Here is a 27,109-nt window from a genome sequence, read left to right as displayed (position 1 = left end):
TCTAATTATTCACCATAATACACTACACCAATCTTATAAAATCCAGTCAAGTTTACACCGCTTTAATAACTACTATTAGTAGTAGTATAAAACAAAAGGCAGATGGCATTTATTTAAATTTAGTATAATACTATATAAAATTTGTAAGCAAATATTGTTAGTACTCAGTGTTTATGTCTTGGGTTATGAAAGGCAGAAATTAAGATATATATGAGAAACTTTCTTTACAAACAAGAAAATAATTTATTGCAAGAAAAACAGCAAATATTTACAAGAAATGTACAGTTCCCTTAATTTTTGACATGAAAATATGTAAGATATTTTCAATTACTTACAATACACTGCAGAAAATGTACTGTGACACGCAGTGTTTCTGCAAATCTGTTCTCTTACATGTTATGGTTTTTAATGCAAAATGTCACCGAGATGATACAGTTTATGGCGGATCCGCTATTCATAATAAAAACAGTACCGTTAATCATCAATTCTTTGGCTTGTTTTTGGTTTTGTACAAATCCACCAACTAAAACATGGACAAAATACAATACACAAAAGTCAAAAAATACTGTACAAAAACATTTCGCCCAATAGCTAACAGAGAATAAACATGCACACAACAGCTGAATAAAAAAAAAAAAGAGGACCAAACAAACCAGCATTACAATCCCTCTGAATGGAGATTTTTCCCAGATCCAAGACTTGGTCTTTTTTTTCCCCACCCAAGAGCTTGGCAACAGTCTCATAAAAGTCTGAAAAGTGGCACCAGACTGTGATCAATCATTGGTATCGGCCGCTAAAAGTCATTTTCAGTGCAAGTAGACATCAGCACTGTTAATTATAAAGGGTGGGAAAAGGCACTGGACTGTTACAGACTTGTGCAATGACCAGAAACCAACTGGCTTGAATTGTAGCATTAAAAAACCCTTTCTCATATCGAGAAATCGATTTGACGCACCTTAAGTCAGCTAAATATGTAACAAATTATACAAAGAGTAAAATTACTATTGAATTATCTTGTGAAGCTGTGTAATTGTCAGTTGTTTCTTTCTGCTACCTTGCTTTAAAAAAATATGTAACCAAGTAAATTTTGTATCGGTGCATCCCTAGAGTTCAACATACAAAACGCATGAACTGCGAAACCTGTATGAGTTTCTCAAGACCCTGTTAAAAAGCATGGTAGCAACATGCTACAAAAATAAATAAGTAAAAATGAACCAATCAGACGGAGGAATAACCGACTGTTCTAATTGTGCAGCACACATCCCTAAGAACATCATATAATCAGTAATGCCGTACTTCACTTTTTACAATAATGAAATTCAACTGATAAATAGAATTCGTCACGTTGTAAAGCTGCTCAAAGGTGCTTTAGACCTACAGTACCACATCAAGAGAGTAGCAGCTTTGTGTTCGTTTTGGTTGTCGTAGGTCACGTACGTCGGTATATTTGAAGTATTTGAAGTGCTTTCTCAAGGGTCACTGCTCTCCCCTGCGTTGCTCAGGAAAGCCTCTTTCTCAGGTGTGTCCGGTTCGTCTGGTTTGACGGGGTCTTCCGTGTCGTTACAGGCCAAGGCTGCCTCTGTGCTGTGCCAGATCCCATAGCTAAAATAAATAACAAAACCTAGAGAGAAACAAAGTCATTAAAGCACAGCAGAAGACCTTGTACTTGTTTTCCGTCTATGGTTAAAGTTTACTGTGATTATTTTTAACAACTATACCTGTTTATTTTCTTTTATCGTGTTTTTATTATTCAAGCCTGTGCAATATGCAACCAATTTGAACGTGAAAAAGTTTGTGACAATATATCAGCACTTATTTGATGTTTAATATACAGTTATAAGGAGCTGGATATTGGACCAACCCGATTGTAAAAACTTGGGTCCCCAAAAAACAGCCTAAAATTCTGTCATTAATTACTCACCCTCATGTCGCCCCACACCCCGTAAGACTTTCGTTCATCTTCGAAACACAAATGAAGATCTTTTTGATGAAATCTGAGTTTTCTGTCCCTCCATTGTCAGCTACGCAACTTCCACTTTAACGCTTCAAACAGTTCATGAAGAGATCGTAAAACTAATCCATATGAATTGAGTGGTTTAGTCCACATTTTCTGAAGAGAAACAATCACTTTATTTGATGAACAGATTGAACTTAGTCTATGCAACTACCACAATAAAAGCCTGTCAATGGAGAAAATAAAATATCTTTATTTGTGTTTCGAAGATGAACGAAAGTCTTAGAGTTTTGGAATGACAAGAGGGTGAGTAATTAACGAAAAATTGTTTCATGTTTGGGTGAATATCACTTTAAGACAGAAGATGTCTGTCATTAGTTCATTAGAACTGTTTAACAAAGTAAGTAAACAGTGTATGAAAAAAAGTATTGTAACGTTTGCCTCTCTAATACTAGTAATAGATAGGCAAACATTATAACAATTTTTTATGTTTATACTATAATAGGATTAAAGAATGGATAAGCTGCCAAAGCATAAATCAGTTTTCAGTTTTCTCAAATCTCAGGTAGTCAAACCCATTCGACCGGATTGCTTTTAGTGTAAACGCTCATGTGGTTAAATGCGCTCAAACAGCCACAAAAGACCGCCTGCTGACCTCATGCTTAAACCATCAAGAAACCCATATCAGTCAACCACTAATGGACTTACCTATGGCCATCCAAATGGCGAAACGCATCCAGGTGCCTCTGTCCAGCTGCATCATTAGGTACACGTTAACAAACATGCTGAGGACAGGGAGGAACGGGAGCAGAGGAACCTGGGTACACACATACACCCACCTGTCTTTACAAACCACCATAAGAAGAGAGTATAAAAGACTCTGTGTGAACATGCAAGTGTGTATTTACCTTAAAAGACAGCTTAGTTTTGCTCTCAGGCTGCCTCCATATTAACATGGTGATGATGAAGCAAACTACAGCCAGAGCGCCAAGAACCGCAAGAGCCCAGACCTGAAATCCACCCTGGACCGCCACGACACAGAACACACACACCAGGACACCTGCAGCAAAAGGAAGGGTATGAGTGTTAAGTCGATTCGATGTCCGTCTAATTATTTTAAAATAATCAGATATCAAGACTACTGAAGTAAATGTGTCAGGTATGCATCCGTGTGTGTCTGACCTAATACACTCGTGCAGATGTTGACAGTGAAGCCAGAGAGACGAGAGGGATCCTCGTTTTTGGGGAACAGAAGGTTGCTGAGGGTGCAGAGATCTTGAGATCCAGGTATGAAACCAGAACTGCTCTCGTTGATGGAATCAGCCTCTGTTTCCTCCTGACAACTGGCTATCTGATAATGGACATTCACACTGGGCTGCTCTGGTTGGTACCTGAGAGAGAGAGAGAGAGAGAGAGAGAGAGAGAGAGAGAGAGAGAGAGAGAGAGAGAGAGAGAAAAAATGAATGAATGAATCAGGGTTATTATTCTTAACTAAAATATACATAAAAATTACATTACTTAAAATAAATATTAACTGAAATAAAATATATACAAAAAACACTTATTTTATGTCAGCTAGTTGTAATAAACTAAAACTATATAGACAAACAATAAAATTACTATAAGTTTAAAATAACAATGAACACAGAAAAATAAAATCCAAATCTTGAAAACTATAAAAGTACATCAATGATACTATACATTCTGATAATGAATACATTTATATCAGGGATGTAACTTTAACATTAACTTAGTGTGATTAAGAAAATATTGCAAAACAATTATCGGATCCATAAAAATGGAGTGAAAAAACAACACAGTGTGTGCAGTGACAGACTCCAGACCCTTACAGCTCATTCAGCCAAACTTACTTCCTAAATGTTTATCCACCTTTTTCCTAACAAGCTTACTGCGGTTTAAACTGTGGGAGGCACTTCCAGTTTGGGGAAGTTCAACTCAAAAAGACTGAAACAAGTTATTTTAAATCATAAGGTTGCGCTACAAATAATCCTTATCCGTATGTTTGACTGAATGAGCATGTTCTCATGTTCAGACTTCAAGAGAGTAACATAACGCTTGGTGTTTTAATGTGACGTGGTATAACAAGAAATCTATGGAAAGAGATCTGCATTCTTTTCCTCCTGATAATTTTTTCCCCCTTTTTATTCCGCTGTAATGGTATGAAAAAAAAGACAACAATACTGCACATTTGTGGCCTGCTCTTCCGATTTAATCTCCCAAATGCACTGAGAATCTCTTGTTTTTCCTCCCTAAATCCATTCCTCACCTCTCTTTTCAGGTTTGTTTTCACATGGATGCTTTAAAAAACAGTATTTATTGTCTGTCAATGACGGAAATCACTTTGAAATATTATCACTCAATGTTTCAGTTAATGGATTAAGGCAACATGTTGCATACAGGCATATATATATATATATATATATATATATATATATATATATATATATATATATAATCGGTGGGTCATGGTCTGCTCTATTAATTAGTTAATAATTTGTTTACACTTTAATTTCCTTTTAATGTTCGATGGTTAAAGGGTGAGTAGAATAATGTCCTCTCGTACCCAGTTTTTGAAAATGCTTATAGCGTTCATAGAGCGAACCTTTCACTGATTATTTGCAGTTTAACAGTAGTCACTCCCATAATTCAAAACGTACCTCAAGACTAAGACACAGGCTGCAACAAGTGTGTAAGCCAGAAGAGTGCCAATGGACATGAGATCAACCAGATCTTTCAGATCAAACAGGAAAGCCATCACCGCTGTGAAGGGAAGAGGAGCGTTTATTGCAGGATAATGATTCAGCAGTTGTATTAATTATAATAATTATAAGAAGTGTAAGCACAATAATACTATTTTGTTAATTTGCTGCAAAAGGTTTGTTTTTGTATTTGTGTTAATATTTATAATAATTGTAAATATATTCTTGCGGCATATGAAATTTAATAAACAACAAGTCAATAAAAATAGACAATCTCTTAAAATAATTAAGAAATGGTTAATGAGTGGTGATATTTAAAGAGACTTCAACAAACTGAAAATGAACATCATTATTTACTCATTTATATTTTGTGCGCCCAGTAAAATAACATTTGACATTGCATATCCTCTCTTCAGTATTACCACATATCCTGTTAACAGTTGGTCCCTTACTAAAAAAGCACATCTTGCACTAGTAGTAATAGATAATGATTAGTCTTAATGATTGTATTTGTGTTTCATGTTTAACACGCAATTAAAAGGTTTTAGGTGCCTCCTAGTCCTAAGTGCCTGAAACTGCGGATTAAATGTAGACAAACCAAGGTTCTCAAACAACGGATGATTTCATGTTGTGGTTGGCTCATGTGCAATGCAACATGCTCTTTTAAGGAAAAAAAAAAAGATAAAAGACTCTTGTTCCCTTGTGAAAAACATTCACTTAAAGAGATAGTCCATCCAAATATGAAAAAAAAGAAGAAGAAAAAAAAAAAGTTTCAAAATTCCACTGTATTTTTTCTATTACAAACATGCTTTAAAATATCTTCTTTATTTCACAGAAGAAAGTAAGTCAAAAGGGTTTGGAACAACATGAGAGTGAGTAAATGATGACAATTTTCATCTTTGGGTAGACTATCCTTTTAAGGGCATTGATCATATATTTAAATTCCTAAAAGGTAAAAAATAAAATGTACATTTAAGATACATTTCAGCACTAAATATCAATACAAAAGTTAAGAGGTTCCAAAATAATATGAAAAATACACTGAAGTACATGTGAGGTATAATTTCTGAGGGTTTGATCATAAATTAAAGGAAAAAGGGACAAATCCTTCTAAAAACTGGGTTAATCATTTTCTCCTCTACTCTACTCTTACCGGACAGAAGCCCAGCCACCATGGTGGCGATGACGGGCGTCTTCCTCTCACTGACGCGAGACAGGAAAGTGAAGATCAGACCGTCACTTGCCATGGCAAAGATAATGCGTGGCAGTGGGAACATGGACCCCAGCAGACTACACAAGCAGGGGAGGGAGGATCAGTGGATACATGATCTAAATCTGAACGTCAAAGATGAGCCCGGTTCAGACAATCACAGATGCCTCTCCACTAAAACTTTACATATAGGAGAGCAGAGCTCAATATACTCCTTATAATTCAGCCCCTCTAATGAAAAATTTACTTTAAATAACTAGTTTAATGTCAATGCTGCAATTCTCTGAACATGAAGGCCTGAATAAAGCCTATTTTTAGTTTAGTGGATGAGACGGACATATTTAGTCATGGTGCAGTTTGAGAGGTTGTCGGCCGCAGCCCTGTGAGATCTGTAAAGGAGCGAGTGTGTTAGTGGTTTGAATGAGCGTCCTCACCTGCTACTATGCCTGAAGTTATAGTGGCCATTATGGGCGTTTTGGATTTTTCATTGATGTTGGCCAAGAACTTGAAGAGCAGCCCATCTTCAGCCATGGCCCATATTACTCGGGGCATTGGGAACATGGAGCCCAACAGACTAGTTCAGGGGAGAGAAACAGATTCAAGCCATGCAATGCAGTTAGCTTGTGCATTTAACATCTACTGAAGCTAATTAGCTTTAACAAGAAAAAAGAAAAGAAAAAAACACTGGGTTTGCATTTAAAGGGTCATAAAACTCCAAAACACATTTTTTGAGATCCTACACACTACAAGTTTGGGGTTGCAAAAGATTTCACATTTTAAATAAATGCTGTTTTTTTTTTACTTTCTATTCAAAGAATCCTGAAACGTATATTGATAATAAAAAATGTTTCTTGAGCAGCAAATCAGCATTCTAGACTGATTTCTGAAGGATCATGTGACACTGAAGACTGGAGTAATGATGCTAAAATTCAGCTTTGCGTCACAGGAATAAATTATTTTAAATTTTAATACTCTCTCACAATATTACTGTTTTACTGTATATTAAATAATGCACCCTTGATGAGCACAATACTTCTAAATACATAAAATCTTAACAACCCCAAACGTCTGAATAATTGTGCATGTTTTCACATGATGCAAGACAATGGGTCGCATTCATTAACTATGCACAAATTTGTGTGTGAAATCTGCGTACAAAAGTTTTCATGAACAAACAATGTTTCATCAATAACAATTTTTCTCGGGACACTTTGTAGGAGGGGTTTCATGACACTTTAAAGCATTTGAAACACAATATGTAAATTATATTAAAATTAAACATTACAATTACTTCAGGACACTGCAGCTGAATTAACTTGGGAGTAAATAAATTAAGTTCTAGAGATCGACCGATATATTAACTAACCGATTTCTGGAACGATGGTTAATCGACACCGATAGTTTTTCCTGGTTGCGTCTGTTGCAGAAGCAGCTTAGAAGGGTCCGCTGTCATTACACAGTATGAGAACTATAACTGAACTAAAACTACAACTGACACCTTGTGATACTTTGCGGTAGTAGTACTGTACCTCAAGCAATTATAAAAATGTGACAAAAATACAAGCTAATCTGAAACAAATGTTTAAATGTTACCGTGTATTTGCATTAGTTTCTATCCAGCAGGGCACGTTTATGCATTCGTTAGCCTAAAGCTAGTTATGTGAGAACGGTGGTTCTATGGGGGTGCTAGATGGTGCTAAGCACCCTCAAATGAAAGCAAGAGCACCCTCAGCTGATACTGTAATAATATCATATTGGCTAAACATATGATATAGCAGATATGTCAAACTAGATTTAGCTGACTAATAGATTAATAGAAAAATATCAGAATTTCCAATTGTTTTAATTCAGCATCTGTTTTAAAAACTATCGGTTAATTAATCGGTCATCGTAGGTACTGACCAACTTCGTTATCGGTATTTGTAAAATCTAATATCGGTCGACCTCTATTAAGTTCCACACAGCTTTAAGCCTGACAGTTGAGGTATTAAAAAGGTCATGTCATGGAGAGCAAAAATACTAAGACCCCTTTAATATTATCAGTATGATTTTTGAGCATGTGTACTTGTAGGCATTTGTGCCAATGGAGTTTTGCAAAGGTTTCCAGCCATTATTATCACAATCCTGTTTGGTGCCAATAGTGGCACAGAAATGACAAACTGCTGTTTTAAAACAAATAATGCTATGCAAATACACACACAAAAATACTGACAGCATCGGGTCTTGTGTTAGATAACGTCTGTTTAGCTCCTACCTGGTGGATAAAGCACAAAGTGAACCAACAGCTACTGCGTACGTCGCCCCTTCCCAGCCCACATATTTGAAGGCCACAGGTAGAGGGCTGTTTTTATCCAGCATGTAGTATGGCATCATCAACGTGAGGGCGGCAGATACGCCGAAGTAAGCGACGAAACAGATGAGAAGTGATGCTACAATGCCAATGGGTATCGCCCTCTGAGGATTCTTCACCTCCTCGCCTGAAATGCAGAGAAGCAGAAAAGAAAAGGGCTTTATTTCGACAGGCAGCAACAATCTTAGAGTCTTAGAGAGACTCTAAATAGTTTTTGTCATGCAAAATTAAAAACTTACCTGTTGTAGCAATACAATCAAAGCCAACAAAAGCGTAGAAACAGGTCGCAGCACCAGACAGGACTCCAGAGAAGCCGAACGGCATGAAACCACCAACTCCCAGACTATCTGGCAGCGGCTCGGATGAACTGAAAACACAAACAAGGACTAGGCTATAGCATCTCCCTCAAACAAAGACAATAAAGTTTAAAAATTCATTTCAATTAAATAAAAATTTAAATGACTGTAAAACAATTATTTTTTTAATAATATGCAGACTCGATCGTCTGGTTAAACGTCAGACTTCTCTCTGGTGACGCATCCCGACTTTTCCAATAAAAACTGATCCCTGCAAGCTCACGTTCTCATCTGCATCCATTTTTTAGTGCAATGACCATAACATTAAAATTTTATAAAAATATTTTTAAATAAAAATAATGCCCATGATCGCTGGGAATTATTTGATTAATATTAGAAAAATTGCGTCCCTCCCCACATGCTCATCAGTAAAACGGCGTTCGCTCAAATCCCGCTCCGACATCAAATTTCTCTGTACCGTACTATACGTGTTAGTCATTAAAGAAAACGCATTTAGATTCATATTTATCCCCTTAACGCCTGAATTTATAAAGCTGTATATAAAAAAAAAAATTCTGTGTGTTTTTGACTTTAAATACATGGTAAATAATGTTGAGATTATCAATTTCACTTTTGCACAACAAATAAATAGAAATTTTGGTATGTTGCAAATTTGCGACAACAGGCATTTAGGGTCATTTTGGTATGTTGCAAATTTGCGACAGTGGGCATTTAGGGTATTTTTTTACAAAATGGAAAAATTAATAAAATACATTTTCCCATCTCAGGAATGTAGATTTTATTCATGGCACAAAGTTGTTAGAACTTATAAACTTTGACAAATTAATGAATCTTGACAACAGCAAGAAACAAAACACTCTCCTACTCCCTAACATTGACAGTAGTTTTTATACATTCCATGTTACACTCTGTTTAACTCTTTCCTTGTTTCTCCAGTGCATACATTATATATTCTTATAGTGTTATATCCTAACATGCTATTTTTTGTGGGGAAAAAAAAAATATTTTTTTTGGGCTGAAACCATCTAAATACAGCATTATTATAATATGTAGCCATTAGCCCAATCCAGCCGTTATGGACCAATGTCGCAAATTTGCTACAAACAGAAATCTACAAATTACGTAAAAAATATTCGTCACATGAAGTCTATATGAATAACATAGCTATAGAAGCAATCAATAAGCTGGTACATATTTTTATCTTAGCACAACTTAACTCATTTTGGGAAATTTCTCCACATTTGCGCACTTGATATGCGGATTTTGCAAAACAAAATATTAGCTTCGGTGAACCGGATGTAGTTCCCACTCCGACCGCTCCTACGATAAACCAGTGCGTGCAAAATGTTCCTAGGTATGTATCGAATGTGCACAAACAGGCATTGGGGGAAAACACACGCTATCTCGCCTGCAGTCTGAATGGAAGGGGTTTGTTGCAAATTCGCGACAGTGGGCGTTAAGGGGTTATGTTTAAATAATATAATGTTATTTTTTTATTTCATCTATGTTGATTATATAAAAAGTGAACAGCATGAGTAAGATAGGATTTTTCGAGGACGAAATAAATAAAACTTGGCTACCTATACAGTAGAAAAAAAAATTGAAATCAGTGCTACTTAACTAGAAAGAAAAAAAAGAACAAAAGAAAGGCTGTTGTCTTCAACACCCATAATGCACTGGGCATGTTGCCATCCAAGGCCACTCCCACCAGTCTGCTATGGATACGCTTGACCAGAGTTAATTACCGCCTTGCTTTAATAGGAAATACCTCTTAGCAAACTTTGGTTATTTTCGGTCTCTAGTGAAGGGACTAAAGGCTGCAAAGAATTGTAAATACAGAGAGAACGGCGCAACAGAAAATGACCACGAACACAGTGTTTAGGCTAAAAGGAGGGGAAAAAGTGTCGTTCTCTCAGTTCCGCCCGAATAAAAACAGTCGAGTACAGGTAAGAAAGTTGTTGCCATAATTGTACCATTTTTATCATAATGCTGTTTAAAGAGTAAACAAAGTACAATACAATTTCAGTGATTAACCTACCCTAAGAATTACTGTTCTTTTAATAACCTCTTTGTCGATCCGACTGTTCTTTTCGATAATCCATTACTTTTAGATGTACATTACAATATGGAATAAAAAAATCTGTCACTACTCTTTCAGCAACTCAACATGACTTTCAGCAAAATATAATACAGATTTTTTTCTTTTGATTTTGATCTGAAATAAAACAGTTGTGTTCTGAAACAAAATTCAGATTCCACAAAATATACTGTGTTTGTAGAGCTGTATTAAAATAAAAAAACAAAATAAAAAACAGTTCATTACTTCAAGGAGGATGTTTGGTTGAGGATCTCTTTAGGATCTAGGTTCCAGTTTTTGAGGGTTCCTTTGATGAGGCCCGACACCACCACAAACATTAGGACCAGAACATTGACACAGGTGAACACCTTATTGACCATAGCGGACTCCTTCACCCCAAACGCCAACAAACCTGCAGAACAGCCACAAGACATTTATTTGTTTGAACATAAAGTGATATAAACTGGTATATTTGTGAAATCATGTGACTCCTCAATGGCTTGCCTGTTAGCGTGAGGATGATGAGCACTGCAAACATGTCCGGATACTCTGCTAGCACTCCCGGGGCGTTCATATTCATGTGTAGCTTGCAGAAGTTCTCGATATGTTTCCCAATGAGCTCATCAAAGGTCGCGCTGAATGCTCGAGCAACACTGGATGTTCCTGAAAGAGGGAACATTATATTTGCGGTCAGGTGATATGGGTTATAACTAGGGCTGCACGCTAAATCGAAAGCTGCGAGTTAGTTAAATAAGTATATGCGCTACTGGTTTCAAAGTGAAGCGTGGCATTTAGACGCCTGATATCATGAGCTGCATGAGTGTAGATAAAAACAGTGCTGAGCTTCACTCTGAAAGTGGCAGCGCATATTTTTATTTACAAATCAAAAGAAAAGCTTGATAGGTTACTGTTTGAAAACGAATAAATTAAGATGTGCTAGTATTGTAATTATACAGTAAAATATTTTTTTATTTTACAGTACAATAGTGTTTTTAAAATATATTTCTTATTTTGATAGATTTTTTTTTATAAATCACAATAAGTTTGCAATATTTGAGTCATATTGAATTCAAATGAAAACTTAAGTAGATTTTTTAATTTAACACTACAAAAAAAAAAAAAAAAAACTGGTGCAGGATGTGATTTGAAACAATTTCCACTCAGATTGCAAGTAAATTTCACAAACAATTACAAAGAACTGAGTTAAACATTATATTTATAAACAATTTCTGAAGTAAAAATAGTTTTTAAGACTGACAAATTTTTCCTAAATCATTCAGTCCTAAAAGGATTTAAAAAGTAATTTTCAGCTTTTTTTTTTTTTTTTTATGAACTCCCTGACAAAATCACCCCACTCCTTCTAGAATGATTCATTCTGAAAAATATAGATATTAAAGTCATCTGGTGAAAATTTCTGTATTTTTTTACATTGCAGAAAAGCAAAATATTGCAAAGCCAGTTTTTTTCCCCCAATACTGTGCATCCATATAGCCTAGTTATAACTGAATGATTTCAAGTAGCAGTAATGGAGCCTTGGCTATTTGAAGCATTCTCACCTATGATATAAGACAGGATGAGGTTCCAGCCAGTGATGAAGGCCCACAGCTCGCCCACCGTCACATAGCTGTACAGATAGGCCGAGCCCGTCCTGGGTACACGAGCTCCGAACTCAGCGTAACACAGTCCTGCCATGACTGAGGCCAATGCTGCAATCAGAAAGGACAGGACGATCGCCGGACCGGCGTTTTGCCGCGCCACGGCCCCAGCCAGCACATAGACGCCAGCGCCCAACGTGCTGCCCACTCCGAGTGCCACCAGGTCAAAGGTGTTGAGGCATCGGGAAAGCCGGGACTCTTCTGTGCTGCAGTCGACCACCTTCACCCGCAGAAGCTGCTTTCCAAATATTTTTAGGTGGGCAAGGACCATATTGATTTCTCTAAACACTCAGACACACACAAGCACACACACACACACACACACACAGGGACGAGCTCTTCACTGTAGTGCCAATGACCTGGAAAAACAAAAGACAGAGTGAAAGCGATTATTATTCTGATATACAGTCAATTAAGGTCAAGGATATTAACATACCACGTTTTCAAATGTTCAAGTTTGCACAATTGTTCTGATAGTTACAAATTAGTTTTATTTTAAAGATAAATTTGTATTTAGTTTTTATATATTTTAGTTTTAGTAACTAGAATTTAGCAATTACACTCTTTACTGTACCATTTATTTTTGTGTTATGGCCAATCAAGAACCATTGTTAAAATGCTCCACTATTTTTGAATAAATACATAAATTTAGGCATCACAACACAATGATATACAGTATTAAAATGGAAATGAATTTTAACATTGGCTAAAGATTTCATTATACTATGTTATTAAATTATTGTTTTTACAGATTAATTTAAGCAAGCATAGCTGAAAGCAATGGTAATCTAAAAGTTCAATTGAGCCACCAATATTATTATAATATTACAACATTATTACAGTTTATATATATATATATATATATATATATATATATATATATATATATATATATATACACACACACACACAACAAATTCATGTAAAACATTCATATAGCCATTTTTATGCAGATTGCAGCACTCACTTTAATCAATTAAAAATCATTCACTAAATCATTCTAGCTTTAACTGTAACAAATCAAAATAATTTTTACAAACAATTCTAGGATAAACTGTTGCATTCAGTTACATGCGACAATTCAAAATCATTTGTTAGACATTTATTATTCAATTCATCAGCGATACCTCCTCCCCCCGTATTAACTTTATTTCAGTTTATAGTAACTTTCCTAAATATCTTTGTTTTATGGCATCAATAGCTATATAAAAAAAAATATTCAAATGAAGTGCGATAGGAGTCTTATTAAATGATGCAATCAGCAAGATCCTGACATAAGCTTCCCTGGGAGAGTCACAAGAGTGATGATATGTGAGCCTGGTACTACAACCTGCATGATTCTCTTACTCATCGTTACTGTAATAGCTGTGAGCCAAAAGCAGACTGGAGTTAAGCCGAGGTATCTCTTGAACTTTACAGTAGGATCTTTTTATAAACACACAAGTGTGGCACTAACGTCAGTGATCATATTCAAGCACGTCACATGTAATAAATAATGAAAGAAATATACTGTACACCAATAAATATACTGTGTACCAATAAACATATGAACGTGAGCTTATTTCCTTTCCCAGTTTCTCCAGCTCAAGTAACAGGACATCCTATTTCATCAACTCCTAACATTACATGATTTTTGATATGTTGGTCATTCTTACAAAACATGTCTACGTCAAATATCACTGGCAAAAAAAAAAAAGAAAAAAAGAAATTTGTGGGGAAAAAAAAAGTGTATAGATTTTTATAATAAATTAATACATATTTTGCAGAAGGTAAAACTAAGAATAATTTGTACAAGATATTCTTTTTTGCAACACAATACGACTTTTTTTTTTATCTTAAAAGCTTAAAAACACAATTCATTAATTTTTTTCTTTTGATTTAAAGGCTCTTTTGAATCATGGCTAAAACACAAACACTAACTCACAATATTCCCTTCATGTTTGATTACAGAAAGAAAAGACATCAAAAGATAATTTAGTCTGAAATAACCATATTAAATATGAGTCCCCCTGAAGGCCACTGTTGAAACACTAAAGCATTTAAAATAAATTAGTGCCATTGAATCATTTAGTGAGCAAAACCAATAATGGAGTCATGGGAAACTCAAATAAGATAAACGGCAAGACAACAAATCCACCGAGACCATTAATCAGAGCGCATTGAAGTTTCAAATCCCTTTCTTACCAACTCGATATCAGAGCAAGGAAATCCCCAGAATACAAATAAAGTCCTGTGATTCTTTTCTGAGCTCTGGCTTGAGTTCAGCACCTCCTCCAGGTATCAAACACAATGAGGATTTGTAAAGTAAAACCCTTTGATGGAGCCTTTGTCCTCTCTCAACTCATAATAAATACAAGCAAGGGGAGGCGTTCAAACCCTGTGTCCGCCCGTAGCACGAGTCGCATGCCTTTGTGGCAACTAACTCATTCAAAGCTCTGGACACAAATAGCACACCGTGAGAGGTCAAGTGAAGACCGGCAGCTGCTCCTGCATTCACTCCATCAGATCTCTTGACTCTGGTTTCTGTCCATCACTGCCTACCGTCATAAAACACACTTAGAGCCCATCAAATCCGCTCTAGATGTTTCAACCTTTAAATGACATTTCATATTTATGTCATACTCATGCCACTTCATTCCCTATGACTGTGGTGTAAAAGAAATGGGTGTTTTGAAAATGTTCACGCTGCTATAGACCTTATGTAGCCCCGCCTCTTTTCAGCACTGCGCTCATTGTCTTTTGACTTCCGGTCTGTATTTTCACAGCGATCTTGCGTATTTATGAATGAACGGCTCGTTTTAAAATCTTCCCAGTCTACTGACATTTGTTAAGACATCTGCTTTAAACATTACAATCCTCATGACAACTTTCGTTAACTTTATATTAAGTAAATCCACTTCAAAATCGTATTACTCCTGGACAGCAATGCCATAGAAAAATACAGAGCGACTGCAAAAACGGAAGTTCAAAGACAATATTCTAAAGATGGTTGTGCCCTCGTTTCTCTGACAGCATCGTGGGGAAAATGAAACAATACTTTTATGCTACTGTGAGGAAAACATACAGAAACATAAACGCAGAGAGGCGCTCAGATTCCATGACGCTGCTTCCACTTTCAACTAGTGCTGGGCGGTATGACCAAAAGGTTATATCACTGTATTTTTCTAAATTATACCGGTTTTACGGTATATGACGGTATTTTTAATTTTTTTTCAAGCATGACTGGGTGTAAACCACATTTTCTACTGATTGAGAGAGGAAATACTGCAGTAGATTGACTTAGGCTCAATCCCAATTCACCCCTTGCCCCTCCGTTTTGCCCTATTTTATTGTCATGACTCATGAGTGAATATTGTAGAAAAAATCCACACTAGTATTAATACAGGTTTCCCTGGCAACGGCTGAACACAAAGCGGTTTCCCCGGTAACGGCTGAACACAAAGCAGCGCAGTGCTCAGAAACGCTGCTTTATCAGGAAAGATAAAGATAGATTAATTGAAAATAACAGAAACTTTTCTAAAGACAGTCAGTTCCCTTCAAAGATACATTCATATAAAAACACCCGCGCCGCATTTTTACTTTAAAACTTTACTCAACGATGTCAAAACCTTTTGGAAAATCTATTTGTGGCGGGCAGTGTTAATATTGTGAATCAATGTATGGGAAAACCTGATATAATTTGACAGCTATCAATTATGGTTTAACCAATCCATCTTCACCGTCACGCTTAGTAACACATACAGCTGTACCCTCACCACAGTGCAACAGTGAAAAGTTTCAACCTCTCAAACAGTGTTGCGGCACACCGCGGCGTTCCCAACGTTGTTAAATCGTCATACACCAGTATTGCATTATAATAAAAAAATGATATCATAGCAAAAATAAAAACCGGTATTCGGTATGAACCGGTATAATGCCGAGCGCTACTTTCAACCTGGAAGAACGAAATTGCTTTTTAAAATGCAGGAATAACCAATTTCCGGCTTATTGGTAAAATGTTTGAGGGCTTTTAGTGTTTTTAACCTGTATTCAGATCTCAAAAAATGTGTTTTGGGGTTTCATGATGACCCAGATCAGCAGCAGGAGTCAGGTTTAATTCATTTCATTTAAAAGATTTAAAGAGAAGCTAAATGACAAGACGATGACGGAAGATTTGGTTTCAAAGCGAAATGTAAAAGTGCCTATTTGGCAATATTCAGCTTCTGTGTAAACACGGAAAGACAAGTAATTAAATACAATAAATATATAAATGTGTTGTTGTTTTGTCTTCTTGTATATCCTTTTAAGTCACCTTGGCTCTTCTGAACACATTCTCAATGGATGCCAGTCGACTTTAACATTCATGTACTGGGGCTGTTTATTTGGAGAGAGAGTAATAGAACAAAGCCTGCTTATTATAAAGCCTAACGCTGCTGAGTGGCAACATGATTGCACAAGGTATACTGGGAAATCTGCCATTCATAGCCTTGAAGAGTAATGATGAGCACACCCATATCCACTTTAAATGGCCATAGCAACACGAACGCAGGCACGGAAACTCGTGCTTCTGTCAAGCGGTGTAAATCCAGTTAGTGGGCTGGTAGAGGGCCTTGCCCCATTTTCCACCAATCACAGATCACCAGCAGAAACGGGAGGCATTTGAACACATCAGCTGGTCACATTGTGTTCACACGTGTAGTTGTGTTCACACTCTTCAGTAAGGTCACAATGCCCAGGTCAGTTGACTTTTTTCTCCATTCTGTCACCTGATGGAGTTTTGGTTCCTTGCCACTGTTGCCTTGGCTTTTGGCTTGCTTAGTTGTGTACATTTATTATTCAACAATATTATTGATCTGCCTTACTTAAGGTGGACGATGACGCAATTTTCTTCTAGAAACAAACTTTGTTGTAATATTTTCATGTTATCACTGTGAAACTGATACAATCTGTATTGTAAAAAGCGCTAGGCCCTATATGAATAAAGGTGACTTGACTTGACGTTGAGATGATCTGATTAGATCAGAGCTATAATGAGGAATCTGAGCTGAATCTGAATCTGTACTTAGGAATAAATATACAGTACCAGTCAAAAGTTTGGAAACACTACTATTTTTAATGTTTTTGAAAGAAGTCTCTTATGCTCATCAAGCCTGCAGTAAAAAAACAACAAACAAAAAAAAACAGTAATATTATGAAATATTATTACAATTTAAAATAATGGTTCTCTTTTTTAATATATTTTAAAATGTAATTTATTTTTGTGATGCAAAGCTGAATTTTCATCAGCAAGTACTCCAGTCTTTGGTGTCTTATGATCCTTCAGAAATCATTCTAATATGATGATTTGATACTCAGTTATTATCAATGATGGAAACAGTTGTGCTGTTTAATATATTTTTTTGGAATACTTTTTTCAGGATTCATTGATGAGTAAAACGTTAACAGCATTTATTCATAAAAACAGCATTTATTCAAAATAAAAAACATTTCTAACAATATAAATCGTTACCATCACCTTTTATCAATTTAACACATCCTTGTTGAATTAAAGTACCAATTTCTTAAAAAAAAAAAAGTTATTGTTCCCAAACTTTTGAACGGTATATTGTTACCAAAGATTTCTTTTCTAAATAAATACAGTTCTTTTTAACTTTTTATTCATCAAATAATCCTGAAAAAAGCATCTCAGGTTATAAAAAAAATATTAAGCAGCACAACTGTTTCCAACATTGATCATAAATCAGCATATTAGAATGATTTCTGAAGGATCATAAGACACCAAAGACTGGAAAAATATAAAAAGACTTATATATATTTCACTTGCTGATGAAAATTCAGCTTTGCATCACAAAAATAAATTACATTTTAAAGTATATTAAAAAAGAGAACCATTATTTTAAATTGCAATAATATTTCATAATATTACGTTTTTTTTTTTTTTTTTTTTTTTTTAACTGCAGGCTTGATGAGCATAAGAGACTTCTTTCAAAAACATTAAAAATAGTAACGTTTCCAAACTTTTGACTGGTACTGTATATGTGAATAAAAAACTAAATTCAATCTATTCATCATATAAAGCAATCAAGTCTCTTCAGAAAATTTGGACCAAACTGCTTGATTCATATTTTTTCAGGATTTTTTTTTTTTAAATAAAAATATTTTGTAACATTATAAAAGTCTTTACTATTACATTTGATCAATTTAATAAATCAATACTGAGTAATCCCTCAAACAAATGCAGCATTTGGGAGCATAAGAGACATCTCTCAGCAACAATTATATATTTTTTTTAATTATCTATTTCAAATTTAATGCACAAGCATATGGAGGCAAAGCACCAGATCCAAAATGAAATGGAGTGCTTTAAGATAGTTTAATAATGCACAGTTGCACACCTAGCTGTGGATTATCCTGCTTATTCCATCAGTGTTCAAAAATTAAAGCTCTTATTTATGTTTGCAGTACAAAATTTGAATGTATGTATGGTAATATTACATTTAGTTTAATGATAAAAAAATAATTAAAAAAAAAGCGTGTGAATTACCTGCGTCTGGTGCTGCGTCTTTGTAAGTGAAGATGTGAATTGAATTACTTGCGACAGCACGGACAATTTATGTGCTCCTGAATGTTTCTGTGCATGCAAGAGATGTGGCCGCATCACGTGATATAATAAAGGTAGTGCATTAATATACAACGTGATTAACCGGTTAACCTTTGCCAGTGCGCCGGCTCACTGAAGCGTTTTTTTTGTTTGTTTAAATAGTTAAAAGTTACTATCAGATTTAATGTTATACCTTGACAAACTATACATCATTAAAAAGATATAAGACTCAAGTTTCAGTATTTGACCACAATTGTATTCTGAGAAACTTATAGTGACAGTTATGAATTATGAGCGTTATTCAGCTGCTCCCATTCAGAAAAAAACTCCCGTGCTGTGCTGTCATCATGACAGCGCTTGACAAAACAACGTCCCTCAGGGCTTTTAACTCAATGTGCAGATTTGGAGAAATATTGATAGATTCGCATAGGTTTACATCAGATTTCTATAGACAGGAATAATATGTATTGAATTTATACCCAAATGTGTCGATGTAATAATTATGAGCGCTGGATACTCTGATGTACTGTGTTTTCAATCCATACCAGCAGCCTGAGGGCGCCCTATGCACATTTAGTCCATATATGGAACACATGAAGAAGAGCCATAATCATGTGATATTCCAGGAAGTCCCTGACACATACAAAGCTAACAGAGATCGCTGTAACATGTAGATAAAGACGTTTTGAAGACAATAAACATGATTGCAATGAAATTTGATTTACCTGTGTTCTTCGAGCCATGTCAGGCATTTTCATAATAATAGATTATATTTATAATGTAATGCTAATCGATATAGGCTTTATCATCGTGCAGAATACTATAAAATAATATATTTTCTGTCTGATTTTTTTAATCTGAAGCCAAATCAGATCACAGAAGGTTATTTAAAACACTCGACTTGAGTTATAAAGTAAGTTTGGAGCACAAACATGGTTTTAATCTCATTATCATTTTAAACAGTGCTTTAATTAACAAATTGTGTCCTTGTCTTTAAATTAATTCAATTACAAGTAAACGTCTCGCAAGGATAAAAAAAATTATCTGCTAATGCTGTAAACTATATAGGAGCCCTTACTTTCACATTACTATAACATTAAAGCTTAACAACAGAGCCTAGACTTTTAGCCTAAATTCAGTTGCTATTTATTTTTAGATATAATAATAATCAACACTCAAGTAACAAATTGTATGAAAACATGTAAACTGTACATAAGGCAGTTTTCACATTAACATATGTTTTTACTCTAATTTATTATTGAAATATAATCATTTACACAGTTGCTGTCATTTTCATGACAGATATTTTAAAAATACATTAAATAATCAAGATGTCATTAACAGGTTAAGTAAACTATAATATATAGGCTAATACAGTGCATTTATTTAGTGAAAGGGTTCATTTCCTTAGCAAACCAATAAGCTGTGGACACTGAATGACTTGCCTGAGGTAAATAAAGCTATATGAAAAACTAAGTGTTTTATTGACATATTTCCGCTGTTGAAACACTGACTTAGCGATTACACGAGTTATGATGCCTTTCAGTAAGTATACTGTATCTTTCAACATACCTTCAGGTGTCCATTCATGTTTATTCTGTAACTGAGGAAGAGATGCTCGCGTTTACTCGCGCTCCGCGCTGCCGCTTTAAATGAGGAGCCTGTCACGCCACATCAAAGAGCGCCAAAACGACATTTAATGTTTGAATTTCGTGATCAAATAGACAGAATCTGAAAGATTACACCTTGCTTATTATCGAAAGTAACAAAACACTGAGCTTATTGCGATTAAATGTGGTTAATGGTGGTTAGGCAACAACGCTGTATTCGTTGTGTACACATAAGACATGAGGTCCAATGGGGGCGGGGCGGGCGTGTTCGGTACGCCATGAGAGTATCGCAATTCGTATCGTTGGTGGTGTATCGCGGTTTTTCGGTTCGGTTCGAATATCGTTACACACCCCTACCAAATAGGAATGCTTACTGAAATGTTTCTTTTTTCAAGAAGGGCATTTGATACAGTTTCAAATGTGAAGTGAGAACTTTGATAAAAGAAATGAGGGATTGAAACAGCGTGAATAGCCAGTCGTTAGTAATTAAAATGCAGACAAAAGAAAATAATATTTAGAGCCATAACCAGGCTGGAGAGGTGTGAATGTGTGCAGGGGAGACTGAGACTGAATGGGGTAGTTTGCACCACAAAACAATAGAGACAATAGACTGAATAGATGCTTAGAAGATAACAATAAACGTTTGCATTTTAGAGTCTAAACAAAATAAAGTCATATGACAATCTTGAAAAGATTTCACTAAATACAGAGTTTTAGACTTATCTTTTAGACAGATTTTTAAATATAACATGGTCAGACGTGGCTTTAGCTGCAGTGCATTTCTAGATTGATACAATGCCAACTTCAATTTTATTTTCATGAAGATGTTTTATAAAAAAACATTTCTAATAACTTTACAAAATTTTGAAGCCATTTATAACTTTTTTTTTTCTGTATCTGTTTCAGTTTGGGTATGCCATTTCTGGGGATTTTTCAAAAGTGGGTTTGCAGCTTAACAGGTTAAACTGCCGGGAGGCGGGAACTACCTGTGAATTCAATATTTTTATTCCACACCCTTAAGGACATCAAGCCCAACAGCATATTATCCAGGCCTGCCAACACCCCACCTTGATACACCCAGTCCAAGAATCGTGTTTTAACTGTCTTGATGCTAACATTAAATTTGTCTCCTGAAATCTGAAGGGCATTAACGATGAAAAACAAACCAACTCACGGAGAAGTGAAACCACAGACATCCTCAAAACAAAAGAGTCATGATGGGTGATTTATTGAAGCAACCCAAAAATATTTCTGGAACTGAACACCTGTCACTCCGTATATACTCATGCCAAATTCCTATCAGCAGATCTGACCGTTTCACTGTCCAAACAAAAACTCGGTCATGGCAGTTTAACTTGACGTGCCCTGAAAAGCAAACACACAGTCCACCACCCTTCAACTCTAGAGAGACACCTTCTCTGTGAATGTCTTCTGACTGATACCTGTGTCAACATGATGAACATAACTACTAATTAATCAAATTGACAAGCTTGAAATCAAACCTGACCTGTAATGGTCACACACACAACATTCTGCATTTTCCCAATGGGCAACGCTCATACACACCCAAATCAGTTCAAATAAAGCATAGAATAACTTATGTAATAATCACGGAGTACATTGAAACAGTTTGGAATATTTTAGCTCTGATAAACGTTTCACCACAAGCATTTAAAGGCATTGGGCCTCATTCATCTGAAACGAGCACAGAAATCATCTTACGACAGGGTTCACTAGTGTTGTCACGATACCAAAATTATGACTGCGATACGATACCAGACCAAATTACCTCGATACCGATACTGAATCGATACCACGGCAAAAAAACTAAAACAGTAAAAGTAATTGAAAAATATGACAGAACTTACAAATCATTGTTTTATAAATTAATTTTAAAAAGCTAAAAACTCACATGACCAGCATGTACCTGCCCTGCTTTATGACCATTCCCTCCCCTTTATTAAAAATAATAATAATAATAATTACATGTCAGTGTGAACGTCCTTACCGAGATGTTTGCAACAATCACATTATTATCAATCATGCTAACATTTACAAACCTTTCACAACTCTGAACAGGTTGGGATGACCAAAATCTTATTTCATGATACGAGTCATTTAATATTTTTTAAATGTCATTTTATAATTATAATATAGATATTTAATTGAATTGTATCTTTGTTATTAAAAATAAGCAAAAAAGCAAATTACAAACAATATGACAAATACTAGGCTATAAGAGACAAATAAAATAAACAGTTCTTAATTTTTTTTTTTTGAAAGCTAAATAGACCTTCTGTAGCTGAAAAAATAAGGTCTTCACTCTATAAATTAACTATAGACTGATTCTTAATAAATAGATTAAATTTATTCAGTCAACCATTGGGTTGACTATTTTCTTTTGTTGTTGGATTAACATTAATCACACAGAATATTACGCTGCTGGTCCGGTATTGTGCCGAATTTCGACTCCCTGCCAAATTATTACCCCCCTCGTTGAAGTCAGACCTGATTGCCTAATCCTAACCCCACCCCTAATCCTAACCCCACCCCCACAACTAATCCTAAACCTACCAATACTAGGGGGGTAATAATTTTCTCACGCACAATTTTTCTGTGCGTGAGAAAATGGATGTGTGGCATGAGAGCGTGTGAAAAGTGTCAATTGTGTGTGTCTCACGCTCAATGCGTGAGAGTTGGCAGCCCTGCATATATATTTTACTGTTCTGCTTCCGTTGTTTAGTGAATGTACATGTCCTGATAAGAAATACCGCTCTTATTATTTAGAGTACTGTCACCGGTACTAATAAAAGTTAATATCGTATCGTTTTTAATAGCAGGGTATCGCGATACCTTTCTAGTACCGGTATATCATGCAACACTAGGGTTCACGTGTGATTTATAAAACAAAGAGAAACTGATCTTACTCCAAAACCGCCCGTTAACCTCGCAATTAGGGCTGCACAATATATCGAAATATCGCAAATGTATATATCGCGATATGCATATTGCAACAACTTGCAATAACTGGGGTCATGAACTAAAGACTAAGAGAAAAATCACTCACTGCTCTTGGCTGAATAACTTTTGTAGCTTTAATAATAATCAGTTTCATATTTAATTCATACTGTGAAAACTAAGCAGTGTTTATTTTTTCATTTGATTATTCAGTTTCTGTTGTTAAATAAACCTGTTGTAGGTCTTCCTGAAACCCTAAACCCTGTGGTTTACACTGATGTTAAAATAACACTTCTAATGTTATAGTAAAACACAGCTGTTCACTTTCAGAAGTTGTAGAGATGTTTTCTTGCCAAAAAATAATGTGAAACACGTATGTAGGTTATATCATTTTTTAAATATTTTAAATATAATTTAAGTTTATTTTACACACTTTAAGCATTATTGTATCGCATATCAAATATCACATTATTTAATGAGTTATCCCACATCGCATTTTTCTTCAATATCGTGCAGCCAATTACAAACAATTATTCATTTATATGCATATTAAATAGCCTGGTAAATAAAACTAAACACTTTCAAACACTATAAACACTACAGCCCAAGCTATTTTCCCCTGACTTCAAAACAAATCCTTTAAATGTAATGACATTAAGAACAGAACGAGGATAAAAAAATAATTAGTCATGAATTATATATTAGGCTAAACTATAAAAAAAACACAAACACGTGTTTGTTTCATAAATGAGGCCCATTGTGTGGATTTCTGCAGAATTTATTTAATTCTTGATAATATAAACTCTGCTGAATTCAATACAACTTGTACCTTCCTCAAATACAATATTAAAACACTATGTGTCGTGTATTTTCTGGGGTAGACTTGGGCACAGTCACCTTGACCCTTTATATTTGCAGTTGTTTATGGCTGCGTTTCAGGACACAGAGGAAAGAGGTTTCATTCTTTTCCATGAATCTGTTCAAATTGTGCTTAAAAAACAATTTAAACTGATTCAATGCATCATCACACAAATATATTCACATTGAGGAACATATTTTATGTATTACTTTGTAAAAATTTGGACTACTAGTACTTTTTACGATCTCTCTTTATGAATTTTTTTTCGTAGCTGTCAATATAAGGACAGAAAGCGCTCTGATTTCATTACAAAAATCTTCATTTGTGTTCCTAAGAAGAACAAAAGTCTTACAGGTTTTGAACAACATGAGGGTGAGTAATTGATGACAGAATTTTCATTTTTGGGTGAACTAACCTTTAAGTACATTTAAAATGTAAAATGAATTATTCCATAAGCTGTTCACAGAGAGCGGCATGGATGATAGCATGAATGTTTCTGGGAAAAAAAGAGAGAGAACTTCCTCTTGACCTCATTTCTGACACAGATATCAGGAGCCATACACTATTACTGCAGTTAGAAAGGCAACACTTGAATAACTTTAAGCAATAAATCATTATCAAGCGTTAATATAACGCACTCGACAGATCAGCTGTAGTACATTCAAACATGAATAGGCTTAAAGATGGAAATACTGCTCACTGCTTGAATATAGCCTATATTAAACAAAGCATGAGACATGTCACATTTTACAATGTTATTAAAGGCACTGCTAATGTCACACGTAGTGGTCAGTAAATAGTTTTGTATTTTGCATGGGAGTCTGGCATAATGTTGTTATATTGTGTATTAAATTCATATACATGAACATTAGTATTATGAATACTGTCTGTCTGGGAATCATCTCCATAGTTTGCTATTGAATGAACTAAAAACTATCTTCATTTTCAATTTACGTATGAAACAAAACGTAAACAACGTTTACCACAAACAGCTCTTGTTTTGCATCTGCACGACTCAAGAGAATGGCCTTTTTCTTCTTCAGAAAGATAAATGTTACAGAAAGACGAAGAGCTTGCATGTATTAGTAGCTACTAGCAAAACAAATTTCCCGCATTTTCAAACGTCATAAAAAAGCGCAGTTACTCGCCCCAAACAAGCAAAACATGCGGATTGTCCGGGGGCGCACGTGGCTTCTCTGTGTCAGAAGTTTAATTCGTTTAACGAAAATTTTTTTTGTCTTCGAATAAAAAGAATTCCAAGTTTTAAATGTCTAGAGATCTGACACACGTGCCTCTGAATTCTAAAAAGTATTTCTTCAAAGAATGCATTGAACCGAAAATCCGGGCGGGAACTCGATAAGCTACAAATCTGATGGACACAGCATTGCATTTTCATTGTTCATTGGGTTTTGTTTGAGCTTTGGTTAATGTCAGAGGACAATGAATTATAGCGCGCGCTCTATAAAAGGACATGCATGCGCTTTTCACTCACGTCAACCCCAAATATTTTTAATTCTGCATTATGCAGAGAGTTCCTGCGTTATCTCGTCACCTTGCTTAGTGAAATGTTGCGTCAGCCCTTAAATGGAGAGCACACCATGTGCATCGCAGACATGCCGCAAGAAGGTTAACAATCTCAATCAAAAATTCATTCAAAGTATCAAAAAGTAAGCTACACGTAGAAGAGGATAAATGAGCAAATCAAAAAAAACAAAAAAAAACAGTTGTTTTACATGCACGTGCTTAATTCTTACCTTGCTAGGACTCACAAAAGCAATTCCCTCCGCGACCTCGGAACTGACACCTTGGATACGGCAAAAAATAAACATAAAACCTGTGCTATTTACAATAAAATACTACCCCTTTACCCTTGGGTATAAACCCCACCCGTGTGTGGTATCATTGGCCGAGTGTCTCTAACATCCTTCCGTGAGCCGAGCCGAGCCGAGCCAAGGCAACACCCAAGCGCGAGAAGAAGACGTGCCACTGTGATGCGTGCATCATTTGCATATTATTCAAAGTGTTCTCATAGTTTCTGCTCATGCAAGTTGTAGTTAAAAGCCCTATGCTGTATCATATTATATTCGCACGCTTCTAAATTATAGCTAAATCTTTTCTTCTTTTTTTGTTGAAAAAAAAAAATCATGTTAAAGGAATAGTTCACCCAAAAATTTAAATTGTGTAATCATTTACTCACCCTCATGTCGTTCCAAACCTGTATGACTTTCTTTCTTCTGTTGAGCACAAAAGAAGATATTTTAAAGAATGTTGGTAACAGACAGTTGACGGTATAGCCATTGGCAATACGGCTATGGTCAACTGTCTGTTACCAACATTGTTTAAAATATCGGTCCCACTTTATATTAAGTGGCGTTAAGTACTATGTACTTACATCAAAAAATAAGTACAATGTACTTATTGTGTTCATGTTGTATTGTAAAACACTTTTGCTGCTATTGAGGTGTGATACGGGTAAGGTTAGGGACAGGTGTGGTGGATTGGGTAGGTTTAAGGTGTAAGGAAAGGGTCAACTGTGTATACAAATATAATTACATAAATTAATTACAGCTGTAATTACATGCAGGAATTTTTAAAATGTAAGTACAATGTAAAAACATGTAGTTACACAATAAGTACATTGTATCAAATTATTAATTTCAATGTAAGTACATGTAAGTACATAGTACTTAAAGCCACTTAATATAAAGTGGGACCCAATTTTCTTTTCATTTTTGGCTCTTCCCCAAAACAAATTCTATCCCTTTGAAACGTGAGTATGATACAAGCTTTTGAGGAACGTTTATTTGTTCATCTCTCAA

The 27,109-nt window shown here is 35.3% G+C and overlaps 1 protein-coding gene across 3 annotated transcripts; it reads right to left on the bottom strand.

Moving 5' to 3' along the window:
* Window positions 1–226: 226 nt before the first annotated feature.
* Window positions 227–26,259, bottom strand: slc7a1b (solute carrier family 7 member 1b). 3 transcript variants are annotated; one of them, XM_079884961.1, is made up of 13 exons: window positions 26,045–26,259; window positions 24,706–24,786; window positions 12,185–12,642; window positions 11,133–11,291; window positions 10,875–11,040; window positions 8,474–8,601; window positions 8,139–8,361; window positions 6,319–6,458; window positions 4,633–4,735; window positions 3,137–3,345; window positions 2,863–3,014; window positions 2,663–2,771; window positions 227–1,621 (listed from the first exon to the last, which is right to left on the bottom strand). In XM_079884961.1, the coding sequence occupies exons 3-13, from the start codon at window positions 12,552–12,554 to the stop codon at window positions 1,470–1,472; spliced, it is 1,911 nt and encodes a 636-aa protein (XP_079741087.1). In that variant the 5' UTR covers window positions 12,555–12,642; window positions 24,706–24,786; window positions 26,045–26,259; the 3' UTR covers window positions 227–1,469. The 3 variants fall into 3 exon arrangements, with proteins under 3 accessions (XP_079741087.1, XP_079741086.1, XP_079741088.1); XM_079884960.1 differs by lacking the exon at window positions 24,706–24,786 and having other exon boundaries at window positions 26,045–26,221; XM_079884962.1 differs by lacking the exons at window positions 24,706–24,786; window positions 26,045–26,259 and adding an exon at window positions 18,807–18,883.
* Window positions 26,260–27,109: the final 850 nt, after the last annotated feature.

The sequence above is a fragment of the Squalius cephalus genome, assembly GCF_949319135.1.
Source record: "Squalius cephalus genome assembly, chromosome: 11".
Classification (NCBI taxonomy): domain Eukaryota; kingdom Metazoa; phylum Chordata; class Actinopteri; order Cypriniformes; family Leuciscidae; genus Squalius; species Squalius cephalus.
Note: the sequence above shows the minus strand (reverse complement) of the source record. Positions and strands in the feature narration are given on the sequence as shown.